The sequence below is a fragment of the Schistocerca cancellata genome, chromosome 1, assembly GCF_023864275.1.
Source record: "Schistocerca cancellata isolate TAMUIC-IGC-003103 chromosome 1, iqSchCanc2.1, whole genome shotgun sequence".
NCBI classification, from domain to species: Eukaryota; Metazoa; Arthropoda; class Insecta; order Orthoptera; family Acrididae; genus Schistocerca; species Schistocerca cancellata.
Window position 1 is genome coordinate 410,227,601 of NC_064626.1, and position 15,402 is coordinate 410,243,002.

The 15,402-nt window shown below is 42.7% G+C and overlaps 1 protein-coding gene across 1 annotated transcript; it reads left to right on the forward strand.

Moving 5' to 3' along the window:
- Positions 1-1,424: 1,424 nt before the first annotated feature.
- Positions 1,425-13,443, forward strand: LOC126179832 (uncharacterized). Its single transcript, XM_049924648.1, has 3 exons — positions 1,425-1,812; positions 7,268-7,466; positions 13,381-13,443. The coding sequence occupies exons 1-3, from the start codon at positions 1,487-1,489 to the stop codon at positions 13,441-13,443; spliced, it is 588 nt and encodes a 195-aa protein (XP_049780605.1). The 5' UTR covers positions 1,425-1,486.
- Positions 13,444-15,402: the final 1,959 nt, after the last annotated feature.

A 15,402-nucleotide genomic window follows, 5' to 3' on the forward strand; every position in this document is an offset into this window, starting at 1 on the left:
TCCTTGCCTAACATGTAAGTTTTACATGTAGTTGTCAAGAGCTACAAAATGAACCTTTAGTAAAATTTGAACTTTCGCACCTGAATTCAAAGTATTTGTTGAATGATCAACTTACATTAAAAAACAGAAACTATTTTGATTGCATGTCATCTCATATAAAATCTGAAAATTAACTCATTCCTTGCATATATTAGAACTATCTGTCATGTTTTTTTCAAGTGTGTTATGTATAGCTTCATCATATACCTTAGTTATATTTTTTATATGTGTCCCTTCCTGTTAGCACAACAGATACGTAGATGTGATTCAATTACTGTAAATTGTCAACAGTGTTTAAAATAATCGCATAGAATACGTACGTTTCTGAACATGCAATGGTAGTATGTTTCTATAAAAAATATATTGACGTCTGCTAAATCAATACTAATAAAGTTTCTGTAATGTACTTTTTATACTTCTCATAAATGTATAGCCAAGGTCTAAATATTTATAATATCCCTAATTTTGTAGGCTTTGCCGCAACTGGTAAAGCATAATAAAATTTATTTGCAACTGATGTCTGAATTTTATTCTGAAAAAAACTACTAATTAATGTGTAATAGTTTGATAAAAGCCCCTGTGTTCACTAACATAAATATCACAAAAGTTAAAAAATTGTCATGATGATCACATTTGAATCTGAAAATCAGTCAGGGTATACCGGGTTTACGACAACGACAAACTGACACAACAGTGCTACTGTCGCAAAAATACAGTTACTAAATAAATGTCGTGTGACTAGGGCCTCCCGTCGGGTAGACCGTTCGCCACTTCGGCGACTTGCTCGTCGATGGGGATGAATTGAAGATGATTAGGACAACACAACACCCAGTCCCTGAGCGGAGAAAATCTGCGATCCAGCCGGGAAACGAACCCGGGCCCTTAGGATTGACAGTCTGCACGCTGATCATTTTTCTTTTTTTTTCTTTAAATTTTGTTCCTTTTTGATAGTTGTGTTTGGTCGTTGCGGACGTCACATGACAGCCAGTCAGGTTCGTATGTTCGTCCTTCCACTCAGTTTTTTATTACAGAGGCCAACCAGCTCTCTGACCGACCACGCTGAGCTATCGTGCTGGCGCCATTCAGCTACCGGGGGCGGACAGTACAGTTACTGTACGACAGGTGACAATTACTGTGGCTTTGCATCTTGCTTGCAAATACCAACAAAATTTATAGAATTCAGTCGTAGATTTGCGGGAAATAGCACGCAAGTACAAAGGGCTAGTAATGCACTGTCGGCTCCGCATGTAGCGACATCGACATTTTACCGCGTCACGTCTGTTGTTATACTTTCTTTGGGAACACAGCTGACGTCACACCCGCTGAATTGCGGAAGAACTTGCTGCACGGGATAGTGTCCACTCGGCCGTCGCCTCCGCTGATAACTAACGTGACCCATTCGCAGTTCGCGAAGAGAGGGCAGGGAATTGCGCACGACTGCACGACTATGGGTTGCTTGTTATCCTGCTTTGACTATATGAGAGAGTGCTGGCGAAGTCTCTGGTCCACCGACTTTACGGATGATGCTAACGCATGGTTGGAGTTTCTGGGTGAGGAGCCGTTTGGGTCTCTAGACACGGTGGAAATTGAATTGTCAGACATCACCGGGACGGGAGTTCGGTCCCCGGACACAGTGCCAACCGTGGCGGCGGAGGTACCAGAGGCGGCAGCGGCGGGGGCGGCGGCGGTGGTGGAGCCGGCGGAGAATGCCAGACCTCTCCCCGACGACTATTTTCTGCGGCTCCCAGAAGCCTTGGCACGCAAAATCCTCAGGTACGTAGTTTTCGGAAAAGCGCAGTCCCATTGCGTGCACTGTAGATTCTGCTGTAGAGGAAAGTAATGCCGTTGTAAGTGCTAAAAGTTTTCACCAGTGTCCAGAGCACAGACGGCCGACACATACTTAAGGAAATTAAATTTTCCGCTTCGCCTGTTGGGAAACCGCAGTCATTTCACACGAGCTGCACATTTCGGTTGTTTAAGTGCGTACTTCTATGATTTCTAATCGCCACTTGCAAGTGTAGGCAAATATCTAATTTGCATACATAACCGCTGTCGTACGCACGAACGAAGGCAAAGTTCCACATATTTCCAATAAGACTAATGGCGTTGTGGCATACTCACGCAAACATTCATATTTCGCGTAGAATGTTGCTCTCCACAGGTTAATTACACATCAAGAAATGTTACCGTAATCTCACTTAAAAATTAGGTTAAGTGGTATCTCACTCCTTATTCCCTACCCGTCTAAAAATAAAATCGTGCAGGGAGAAAATGTTCACCAATGCAGCTTGATACAGTGCTGTTAATTAGCGTGTAGTCATCTGGCAACCCCTAGAATCAGTAAGATTCGACGTCGCTTGTGTTCCGATGGCTTTTCAGTAATTATTTTACTTGCGACAAGAGTCCTGCAGTACTCTAGAAACATATTCGCCTGGACTGTTACAGATGTACTTATTCGCCTCGATCGCGCTTCAGTTCTATTACGCCATTCTCAAGTGACAACTCGCTGAACTGCGTTAATACAGTAGTTTCTTTCAAGAGGAAAGTTACACTCCTGTCAGCCGTGTTTACACATTCCATACGCGTACTGAAACGGGAGTGTGGGTAGCAGCCTCCACTTGAGAGCGATGGAGATCCGCCAACTGCGCCTGTCGCTCATATGGTTTGGCGGAGTGAGGTACGGTCGTAGAATCGCACTATACTGACACTGTCCACAAGAAGCGCACATTGAAGTCGGTATTACAGAATCAAATTTCTTTGCCAAAGGTCGTGGACGTGCCGCAAAAGGGGTGTTATACTGTCGTCAAATATTTCCTCATAGTTCCTTCAGAATAGCCGAGGAAGACTCGGTACTGTGCTCGTCAGTTGCGTGCGCTATTGCACTTCTTACATTAGGAAGAGCAGAAAAAACCAAACTTACTTCCGTGAAGTCTCCGTTTTCACGGTTCCATAGTAAAAGTATTTAAACAATTTGTAACGCGAGCTGTAAGTTGTATGAAAATTGGTTGTGAATGGACGAGAGTACATTTTGTGTGTTCAGGAAAGTGGCTCATACCAGGAATCAGAACGCTCCCTCAGAAATGCTATATCCATAAGACGACGGGTTAATTTCTCCTTGTAGTAAACAGATCACTTTCTTTCATCAAATCTAAATTGAAGAGCTGGATTTGATCAAAAAATCTGACAGAAGTTAACATTTAAGTTCGCTGTTACACTACGTCAAATGTTTGACAAATACTGTAAAATAAACTGGCTAGTGTAATATCAGCGTTATTGGCATATCTTCAGGTGGGCAGCGTTAAACTTCTATGTTTCAGCTACATCAGTTAATCCAACTTTATTGCTGATGGTATAAGCGTGAGCACACTCGTCATAGTTTATGGAAGTATGCTTTAAAATAGTGTTAAGGTACAAAGGTTCCTTGCTTACCTGTAGACTGCCTTTACGGGCAGTGCGTTCTTTTAACAGAATGTTTCCTCGTTAAAGATAGCTGAAGTTGCCACGTCATGGTTGCACGTAATCCAATTTAGCACTGATTCGCGTGTCAGTCCTAAATCGTGTAATCTAAAGAGATTACAATGAATAATGCTAAACTGCAGTTTCGTATGTCCTCATCCGGTGAGTTCAGCTGTCGGCAATTCGTTGTGGTCGTAGTCAGTCTGGTGATAGTGTATGGCAGCCAATGAGAATGGCTACTTAGGTTTTTCGAAATACGGATATGGTTGGTTACGATGTAATGCATTTGGTTCTGGTCGTCATAAATACTTTTCCATAACACATCGCGATTTCAGAGGTTGCGGTTATAATGGGACCTAATAGCACAGCTTAAGTTGCCTAGTTAAAGATAAACCAATTCAGTTCACTTAGAAAGCATAAGACATCATGACGTGACTTGCTACCCTCAACCGATTTGATTTGTTCATAACGAGAACTATCAGCAACACGCAACAGAAAGGCCGCGGACATATGTGCACTTTCACCACCAATAAACAAATTATAGTCTGGTCTGACGTGTTAAATGAATGTGCTTAAATCTTGCACTTCGTGAAGATAAATGGTTTTCCTGCGAAGCTTGTCCATACCTGGCGCAGGCAATCTGTCCCAGGTTGTTACTACGTGGTCTATCGGCTGATGAAGCGCACTGTAGCTGCATTATGAACGTCGGCGGTTCAGATCCCCGTCCGGCTATCCACTTTCATTGTTTGATAACTTCAATAAATTGATAAATCGAATGCCGGGATGCTGCTTCTGAAAGGAGTCGACCGATTTTCTTACCAGTCTCTAGTCTGATGACCTCGTTGGTGTCCCTCTTCCTTTTGCTAGGTACCATGATTACCCTCCGGTCGCGAAACATGGCACATACAGACCTGGATCAGCCTGCTGTGCTGTTATACCTGGATCTCGTTCTCAAGAAATTCTCGTCGGACATTTATTCATGCTGTGTGAATACAATAACTCCTAATGCATCCACTTGATAGGAAACTACAGAGGTTAAACTTCTGAACTGATTCTTTGCAGCAGCCTTGTGTCTAGGTAGTCAGTTTTGAGTCATCAGTCTTCTGGCTGGTTTGATGCGATCCGCCACGAATTCCTCTCCTGTGTCAACCTCGGAGTAGCACTTGCAACCTACGTCCTCTATTTGCTGGATGTATTCCAATCTTCTTCCTCTACCGTTTTCACCCTCTACGGCTCCCTCTACTACCATGGTAGTATTTCCCTGACGTCTTAACAGACGTGATTTCATATTTGCACTTCTTGTTAGTGTTTCCGCAGAATCTCCTCACTCCTTACCAGTCCACCTAATTTTAAACATGAGTTTGTCGCACCAAATGCTTAGATTGTCTATTGTTCCGATTATCGCACAGTCTTTCACTACCATACAATGCCAAGATGCAAACACACATTCTAATTTTTTTCCTCATATTATGGCCTGTTTGATACGAGCAGACTTCTCTTGGTCAGTGCTAGTCTGCTTCGTTCTTGCTCTGTCCATTGGTTATTTTGCTGCGTAAGTAGTGAAATTTCTTAATTTCATCTACGTGACCATCAGTCCAGATGTTTCTCGCTGTTCTCAATTCTGTTACTTCTCATTACCTTCGTCTATTCTCGATTTACTCTCAATCCACACTCTTTACTCATTACTGTTCATTTCATTCAGCTGATCATGTAATTTTCACTTTCACTCAGGGTAACAATATCAGTGAATCGTGTCATTGATAACCTTTGACCTTGAATATTATGTCTGATACTGAAAAGCAATATTTATTAAACGAAAATAAGGTTATTTCAGTTTGAAATGCTTGAAGTCTAGTGCCTTAATAGGAACTTTCTGCAGCCTCACTTGTGCTCCTCTAGCGCAGGCTGGTGCTAAACCACAATTAAGAAAATTGAGACTACCTAAGTGCCAAGCTTACCCCGCACAGTGTAGAATTTTTAATCCTGTTCTACATTCCGTAGAGCTCCTTGATTCCCGAGGTTCCTATCGCGAAAATTGAGTAGACTTTGCAAACCAATAAATACTTATACAGATTGGTTGGCTAGTGTTCATTTAATAGGAATATCCTTTTGATCTGTCAGTTTTCATTGACAGCACTTCTCTCAAGCGAAACTCCCCACCGCACCCCCATTGGATAGCCCATCAGAAACTGAACACAGATAAAGCATGAAAACAGGAAGGTCTACTGAACTGTGGAAAAAACAAAATAGAAACGGTGAACGGTCTAAATTTTATGTACAATAGCTAGCATATTTCATAGCCGCCGTGTCTTAATTGTGTGGTCAAGGTGTAAGATTGCGACGGAGGAGATCAGGGTACAAATTTCACTCGATCTAATTTTCTTCCACAAAATTACGAACTTTGTCAGGTCATTGACATGTCTGTTCGCTACATTCAGGTTTGTCTCTGTTGCCATAATGTCAGCTTGCAACAGCGACGTGTAACGAAGGGACGTCCATACGTACCTGTTCTACACAGGTACATGTTATACCTCTTGCGTTCTGTTTCGGGCGTTTTGACTCTTGAATTGCTTCGTTGTAACACAGTTGACATACAATTATTTTTCATTTCTGTGAGAGCTCTATGCGGCATGTCACCTGCTGTCACTATTCATCATAGAATGAGTAATGGGGTAAGAATATAATGTCGCCAATAAATTTGATGAATAGTGAGAACACGCGAGATGCCGCATAGACCTCACAGAAATGAAAACAAACGGGTGTGAACTGTTGCAACGAATGAATTAGTCGAAATTTCCAAAAACGAACGCAAGAGGCATAACATCTGCCTGTGTGGAACAAATGGGAGGTATGTGCGTCTTGAGGTCCCTTCGTTACGTCGATTTTGCAAATTATCATGCCAAGACAAATACAGACTTGAATACAGCGAACAGACTTGTCAATTACCGGACGGAAAGTTCGTAATTTTGTGGGGAAAAAATAGAGCGAGATTTGAACACCGTGACCGCACAAGCGCGACACGTCTATGCTTTATGCTAGATATTACACGTATTAAATTTAGACCATTCACTGCCTTCATTTTCTTTTTCCACAGTTCAGTACACCTTTGTTTTCATGCTTGGTCTACGTTGTTTTTGACGGGCTATCCAATAGGCCAACTTGCCACTAAATGAGGGGGCTGCGATGGAGGTTCCCTTGTCAGTTGCCTCCTCACAGGTTCCCTATTCACCTATATCGTAATGTTCTGATAAATTGGTTTAGTGTAATGTAAGTGCGGTGGAGTTTGTTTTTGCTTCATTAAAGTATTTAGACGACCGACGCAGCGGTCCTCTTCACAGCTGCGAATTTTGCTGTTATGTGGTTGGTACTCGCTGCCTGGACTTCGGGCAGAGTGCAGTGTGTGAGCTGGAGGAGTCACAAAAAACAGCTATGGCTGCATTAGGGAAATTCACCCAACTCATAACATTGCAAGCTTCCCTCCCTCCAGTTTACAAATTTGTATGAATTTGGATCGAACAATGGAGTAAAGACATGTCGCTGTAGCCTTCGGAGACTCACAGGATTGGCAACTTGCGTGATTATCTTGTATTTCCCAGTTACGGACTACTGATTTCTGTAGGTTCGTCCCATTTTTGGTTCTCAGAAATACTTGCTCACTGTATCGTTTGAGGCATTAGTTGCTGCGGTGGGGTTAATTTGTTTCTGGATATCAGTGCAGAATCCTGCAGTGAAAACATGGGGATGTAAGAGGGCGGTGGCTCGTGTGTTGCAGCATGCTGGACGACGCTACTCTGCTGCGCGCCAGCATGGCGTCCGAGGAGTGGGGCGACCTGTGCCGCTGGCAGCCGGAGCTGCGCGTGCGCGTCGAGAGGCAGATTCTGCGCGAGGTGCCCAGCGAGACGGAGCAAGGCGTCAACATACTCTGGAGGCAAGTGCTGCGCGGCTGCCGCTGCGCTTCACATCTACTGTACGTCTGCGTCATCACTGCAGTTCACGATTAAGAGCTTGGCAGGTGGTTCATCGAACCACCTTTAAGCTATTTCTGTACCCTTCCACTCTCGAACAGCGCATATGAGAATCGGGCACTTACATCTTTCTGTGCGAGCGCTGATTTCTTATTTTACTATGATCATTCTTTCCCATTTTAAGTGGGCTCCAAAGAAATGTTTTCGCACTCTGAGAAGAAAGTTAGTGATTGGAACTTCCTGAGAACATAAACATAGCCTATGGAGAGAAGCGACCTGATGTTATATTTAAGTTAAAATGAACAGTCGAAATCACAATGCTATGTTTAGTTTTCGGCTTACGTAGAACCCATCTTCAGAATTTTTGACCTATGGCCGGTGCTGCCGGCTCTGTGGTTTCCTGCGATACCACAATCGAATGGGTACGATCGTGGTATCACGAGAAGAGATGCCGCCAGCACCAGCCGTAAGGGCAAAAAAACTCTCAACATGGCTTTCACATAAGCCGCAACTGGTAAATAAACAAATATTCATGAGCATCCTGCCACAACGAAAAATGCCTTTAATTTCCACCACAATTCCCTTCTCGTATCCGTGGAGCTCTCCCCCTATTTCGCGATAATACGAAGCGTGCTGCCCTTACTTGAACTTCTCGATATCGTCCGTCAATCCTATCTGATGCAGATCCCACACTCTACAGAAATACTCCAGAAGAGGATATGTAAGCAATGTACACACGCTTTAGTAGACCTGTTGTATTTTCTCGGTAATCTGTCAGCAAGTCTTCGTTTTGCTTTACCCACAATATTGCGACTGGTCCAATTTAAATTATTCGTAATTTTAATCCGTAAGTTTGTTATTTTGATAACAGCTTTTATGTTTGTGATTTCTCGCGTAACTGAAATTTAGTGAATTCCTTGTAGTACTCAGGTGGCTTACTTTACTGATAGCAAAGAAATTTTCAATTATCTATTCTGGTACGGGTGTATTGTAATGGCCCCCTTTGGCTGTTCCGTTCATTAACTCCGGATTCAATACGTTTTGTCTACTAAATTTGTAATCTTTCGTAGCATCACATTTATACTGCTTCAGCTTCAGATTTTTCGAGTGGTTTCCTTGCTACGTTACGCAGTCCCCTACAGTCCAAGGAGCTTAAATTCCATAGTAATTTTTGATGCTACTAGAGCTCTTTGCTCTAACAAAGCAACTATCAAGTGTGGTCTAGTTAGGATAATTTACTTGCTTCGACCAACCTGTGTAATTGTGCTTTATAGTCATTCTTCACTGCTTCTATGGTATCTATACAAACTTATATGTAAACTACAACTTTCTCATTTACACCAACCATAACCTTCACATCGGCTTCTTACCTTTAGACCACACTGCGCGCTGCCCAGTCCACTAAACACGTCCTCCACATAGTTATTTTGAGCAGAGGTTAGATGTCGTCGGTTTGCACTTTGCAGTTGAAAACTGTCAAGCGCTGGCAGGTATCAGGGACTTCCCTAAGTTGACTGGACTGTAGAAGTGTCCCAGTAGTGAAGAATAAACGTACTGAAACTTCATGTATGGTACGGCATTTCTTCACTCGTCTTGTTTATGGCGTCACATCTACTGATCTGTGTTTCATAAAGTGATAAAATTTTGTAAGTACATCCAGCGAAGTACGTGGATACTGTCTGGAAAATGTTGTGAACAGTTAATAGAAAAGAATAAATTTAAACCTCGTGCATTACGAGGAATCTCAGCACGTCATATCGCCTGAACTGATGGGTAGTTCTTACTCCCACAGCGAACGTTCCCTGATGGTAAGGGATGTGTGTGTGTGTATACAGTCTCGCCTAACTCTGCTACCTCAGATATCTCTGGAACAATAGATGTTCAAAAACGGTTTTCACCAGCATGAAGGTACGTCAGAGGCTTAGGAAACCAAATACTAAGATATAAAAACGTAAACAAATACTATTTTCAACACAAACTTGGGTATTTTTAAATGGATACCCCTATTTCGTATGCAGTTAGTAGCATGAAAAATTACAAAAATAATGGCGTTGGTAGCATCGCAATACATCATTTAACGTCCCCAGAAACTGAGAAGCGCAGTTTACGCTTGAAATGAAGCATAAGCTAGCGACTGTCCTGAGACTGAAGCGTGTACCTCAGGCTGCCGGTAATCGTGATGTCATTGACGTATTACGTCAGTGGAGTGTTCATGTATGGTGTGGTATTGCATAACAGCACATCATTTGCCCATATTTCATTGATGGGACTCCTAAAGGGGGATAGTTTAGCCCCTTCTTGAGCTGTACCTTACTTGAACCGGTCCACCTCTTGTCAAATAATGGATGTCCTGCACATAATGTTTACTGTTGCAAAATGACAACTAGAGGTTCAATTAGAGGTAACACAATTGGTTTCACATTTCTAAACCCCATAAATTCTGAAATATGTGGCTTGTAAAGGATAGCAACGGCTTCAGTTTGACGTAATGCATCGCATGTTGTATTTTGGTCAGAGCAGGCGTTGCCAGCACTGGCGCATGTATCTTGCTTAAACATACCAATATCACCACGGCACGCTCTACCTTCAGTGTAAAAGTACCTCCTAATCTGGTCTGCTGAACTGATCTCATACTATAACATAATTCACATACGTTGCCACATTAAAACCCGTTTTCTTGTGGCTTGTTAAACTTGCCATCATCTAGTCGATATGCCGGCCTTCAGTTTGAAGAAAATCTAGATATTTGAATTTATGGCGAGTGTCACAGAAATGCAACTGCAGATGTGACACTGTATGCTGAACGCTACCCAGATCGGCGGTGTCCGTCACGTCGAACCATTGGCTACATCTGAAAGACACGGAAACAGGAAGCTGGGCTCCCACAAAACCTCGACATACAACGCCAGCGACTGGCAATCGAAAGGAAATTCATTTTCCCGTCGCTGTAGGGCACAATCCTCAGGTGGGTGTACGAGAAATTGCACAAGGTGTAAAGAATAAGCCACAATAGTGTGTGCAGAATCTTGCATCGGCATCAGTTTCATCCGTTCCATATCACTGCACCAAGAACTAAAGGGGAATGGCTTTAAATCCTGCATTGCATTCTGTCGTTTTGCACTTCAGCAGTTGCAAGGTAATCCAGTATTACTAACCAATACGTTGTTCATGGACGAGGCTTCATTTGCAAATGATGGTAATGTGGATCTGCGGAACATGCACTACTGGTCCGTGCAAAATCCCCACTGGATTCGCCGAGTTGCTCATCGATAGTGGAATGTCAATGTTTGGTGCGGTACCATTGTTAACTGTGTTGTAGGTCCCTATTTTTACTGTCTAACATTGGACTGCGATATGCACCATTTCTTCAACACACACTAGCGCTCCTCATGGAGGATCTAGGATTGGAAACTTGTCTATAGATGTGGTTCCAACATGATGGATGTCCCGCACACAATGCAGAAGTTGCCAGAGACGTTCTAGAAGCGACATTTCCAAATAGGTGGATGGGGCGGGGAGGTATTGTGCGATAGTCAGCACCGTCCCCCAACTTGGCACCATTAGACTTCTTTCTCTGGGGCGCAGTGAGACAGTATATAGAGAACCCCCAACGACGGTAGAAGATATGCAGCGTCGTAATACTGCGGAGTGTACGGAAATATCTGTAGAAACTCTAAAATATGTGCAACTTTCTGGTTACCTGTCTGCAAATGTTTGAGGCAGACGGAGGGCACTTCGAACACGTGTTGACGTGAGTTTCATTGGTGAAGATATGGATGTATTTTCTATGCTGGATGTTATGCACAATAGTGCCTGTGGGCGACCGGGCACTAGTAAATGTTTAGCAAAGTGAATTATAGTGTGTTCTCTAATTGTGGATCTAGTTATTTCACTAGAATAAATTTAAAATTTGGAAAACGTAACTTTGCGTTGGACGTGTTACTTGGTTATTTTTGTGGATTGTGCATTCGTTCCCATTGAGAGCCCCTGACACAGGCAGCGTGAGGTGCACGCTAGTCTCATGACGTGAGCTACCTGTGTGCATTTATTTCAAGCGTCAACTTCGCTTCGCGGTTTCTCGGGACGTAAATGATGTATTGCGATGCAACCAACGTCATTATTTTGTGATTCTTCATGCTATTGATTGCATACAAAATAGGGACGTCCATTTAAAAATACTAAAGTTTGTGTTGAAAATAGTATGTTTACGTTTTAAAATATCGCATGGTATTTGGTTTCCTAAGCCCTCCCCCTCCCCTGGGCGTACGTTCATGTTGAACAGTTCTTGAATATCTATTGTTCAAGAGGTATTTGAGGTGGCAGTTAGGCGAGACACCTTGTCTACTAGGAAATACTTTTTGAGAGCACATCTTTAGCTATTGTTAAAAAAACAAAAAAATACGCAGTATCCACAATATAAATTTTAAATAGGTTTCGAAGAGATAAGGAGACTATTTCTGACAAATCGCAGGATTAAAAAGACAAAGGTTCACCTCATAGCACATTCTTATGCCCTGTACTCGTTAGACGAAAGTAATTCACTCAAATTTATGGAACAGCTGACAATTCAGTCCAAAAATAATATTTAAAACTTCCTTGAATAATAAAAACCAATAAATGATTCTATTCAAGAAGTGATTAGAAGATTCGGACTTTCTAATTTGATCCAGCCACCGTCATTTGGATTTCGCATGGTAATTCGAAAAGTGTAATTCCCTATGCCTAATTAGGTTAAGCTTTTTATTACCCATTAAAGATTCCAGGGATCTGAGGAAGAAGGGAGGGGAGAAGGGGTAAGGATGCTTAAATTGTGTGGGAAACAGAGAAAATCCGATAACTTGTTGGACATGTATAATAGTGCCTCTCTGCCTCTAATAGGGTCATTTCATCCAAATCTGACCTTGGGTAAAGAGGGCGGCGAGAATGTACAAATTTTCTAGCACATTAAGTGTTCCAACCCTGACGTCAGCGTGCTCGTGTCGTGAATGGTTAGAGTTACGAACATCTAGAAACATTCGGACACACCGAAACTGTCCCTAGTCCTTAAAGAAATTGTAATCTGGCTTACCGTAAGACAGTACAAAAATGTGGAGGTCCTCTAGAGATAAATCTGTGGTACACCATTCGCAGTCTGCTACATTTTAACTGATCGAAGCCGCCCGTTGTGGCCGAGCGGTTCTAGGCGCTACAATCTGGAACCGCGCGACCGCTACGGTCGCAGGTTCGAATCCTCTCTCGTGTGTGTAACGGATCGAACATATTCTAATAGGACGGCGCAATGTTTGAACTGTTTCGGCGGCAATGAGAGCAGTGTGATATTTTCAGATTTCGGATGTTAGTAATCATATCTGCGTATTAGTGTAATACCTTCACATAAAGTTTGTATTTTTGTGTATGAATACTGCATTATAGGACACAGCTATCCACTTTAAAGGGCGGAAGTAACTAAAAGTTCCGTGAAACAGTTACCTATATGTATTTAGATTTTTTGCTAACATCTGCATATTCTAAAAGTGTTAGTGCCACAGGTGTGATGAACATCGTTCAGTGATGCATTGAATACTTGATTATCATTTGCTTAAGAAATGTTCTGGTCTTCAGAGTTGCGTGAAACCACTAATTCTCAACGCTAGTGTGTTGTGCAACATTCATCCATTTCAACATGCTTGCTGTATTAGATCGTTATTGTCCTGATTTTTATACCGCGCTCTTCCCTCAGATTCATTCCCTGATGGTATGTCCTACGAATTAGTCCCCTCTTTGTAAACAGGTTCTGGCACAAATGGTTCCCCTACATTCTGCACACAACTGAAGAAAGAACGCCCAGTATTTAAATTTATCAGATTTTAACTAACCTCATCAGAAACGTTTGTTCCTGCCAGTCTGTATTTTATGTAATAGGCAACTTTTTTGTTCTCAGACACTTGCTCTTCCTGTGGGAAGCCCGCTGGCCATTCAACTTCGCAAGCGGTCGACACGTTAGCCTACCGGAAGCTTCTGGCGCGAACGAAGGGGCCTGTGGACCCCGTTAACTTCACCGTCATGGAAATGGGAAGATATGGAAGCCAACTGAAAAGCGGTTTCTGAAAAAAATGAATTAAAACTGGAGCAACCACTCCTGAGGGGGTCTGCATCGCTGCTTCGGAACAAGAGCACGCTAATGCCTACGCTGGATTTTCTCAGCTATTCGCATACCAGCGTATTTAGCTGGTAGACAGTGTTTCAAATGGCTCTGAGCACTATGGGACTCAACATCTTAGGTCATAAGTCCCCTAGAACTTACAACTACTTAAACCTAACTAACCTAAGGACATCACACACACCCATGTCCGAGGCAGGATTCGAACCTGCGACCGTAGCAGTCCCGCGGTTCCGGACTGCAGCGCCAGAACCGCTAGACCACCGCGGCCGGCAGGTAGACAGTGTGAAAACTGCTACTGCTGCTGCCTAGAGGAAATCGACGTGTACATAACTTACGAGAAGTACGAAATAACGCAATGTCATAATCACTAAAGGTTTGAGTTAGGTGAATGAATGTCTATGCGTCTGGAGTCGTGAAGTAACCTGGGTAGCGTACATACCGAATTGGCGCGAAAGTGGGTCGAGCGTTGTTTACAAACTGAGCGCCTAATAACCATAGCAGTTTTGTGCCCTAAAACCAAAACAAAAAACTGAGCGCCTCCCTGTCCTCAGTTGCCGGAAGCATCACTCTCTCCTATCAGAGGCTTAATTTGCTTTGACGTCACGCTTCATCATTTTCGTCAAGCTTAATCAAAATTGATATGTCAAGTAGAATTCTACTTAGAGGCGTCGCCTGCAGATTCAAATAAACATACTGCTCATACAGACCCACCAGTAAATATCAAAAAAAGGCTGTTCTAATAAATTAGGAAGCAGTGAAATGCATGGCAAAAGTAGACTAGCGAACCCAGCAACGTTTCACAATTGCTAAATGTGAGAATAAGACATATGTTCTCATCTACTTTTGCCTCCTCTTGTTAGGTAGCTCCCATGGTAGAGGTGTTGGCCAACTACTGCTGGAAAATCTAGGTCCAGAGTACCAGGTCACAAACTTTTTCAAGCCTAGTGCAGATCTGGGTCAGGTAAGAGGATATAGGTTCTTTATGCAAGGATTTCAGAGAATGCTGTGGTTATAGTGGATGGTCCGGGAATAGCATTGACAGACTCTGAATATTCCATAGAGAATCACCTGCTGAATCGAACTCTTCCGTCGGGAGGGTGAACTTGGAGTTGGAGGACGGATATAGGGTCCCATATTGGTTTGATTCATGTGGATGCTATCGATAGGTGGGACTACGCTAGGCACGGCCTTCACCTCAGTAGGAAAAGGAAGGAAACTGTCTGGGTTCATTGCAGAAAACTTAAGGGGGGGGGGACACTGTCACAAGTGGTAAAATACCAGTGGTCACAGGTGTCAGAGGGATGCCTCTTAGGATAGGGAAGGGGGAAAGAAAGAGTCTTAAGAGATTGGCAGACACACTGTTTGATAAAAGATGAACAGGAGTCAGTTTAGCATACAGCCTCCATTTAAACAATGTTTAACAGAAAGTAATCAGAAACTGCCAGTTCATCTTCACCTAAGCAGTTATAATCCCATTAGGATGCAGTATTAGTTACCTTCATTACACCAGAACATTCCAGGACTCAGAAATAAAGTTGAACTAATCATTTGTATTGATGAAATGAATTCATCTAACCAAATTGACATAATCTGCCTCACTGAACATAAAATGACCACTGGTATAGATTTCAGGATTTAAGCTAGCTTCCTACTTCTGAAGAGTAGATATGGATGGAGGAGTAGCCACATTTATTAAAAACTGCCATAAATTCAAGAACATTGACATTAATAAATTCTGTTTAGAGCAGCATCTAAAAGCATGTGCAGCAGAAATAGATTCCCAGAACAGATCCTATATAA

Coding starts and splice junctions, on each gene's coding strand:
- LOC126179832 (XM_049924648.1), top strand. CDS start 1,487: ATGGGTTGCTTGTTATCCTGCTTTGACTATATGAGAGAGTGCTGGCGA. Junction 1,813..7,267: donor TTGGCACGCAAAATCCTCAG/GTACGTAGTTTT, acceptor CGTGTGTTGCAG/CATGCTGGACGACGCTACTC. Junction 7,467..13,380: donor GCGCTTCACATCTACTGTAC/GTCTGCGTCATC, acceptor TTTTGTTCTCAG/ACACTTGCTCTTCCTGTGGG.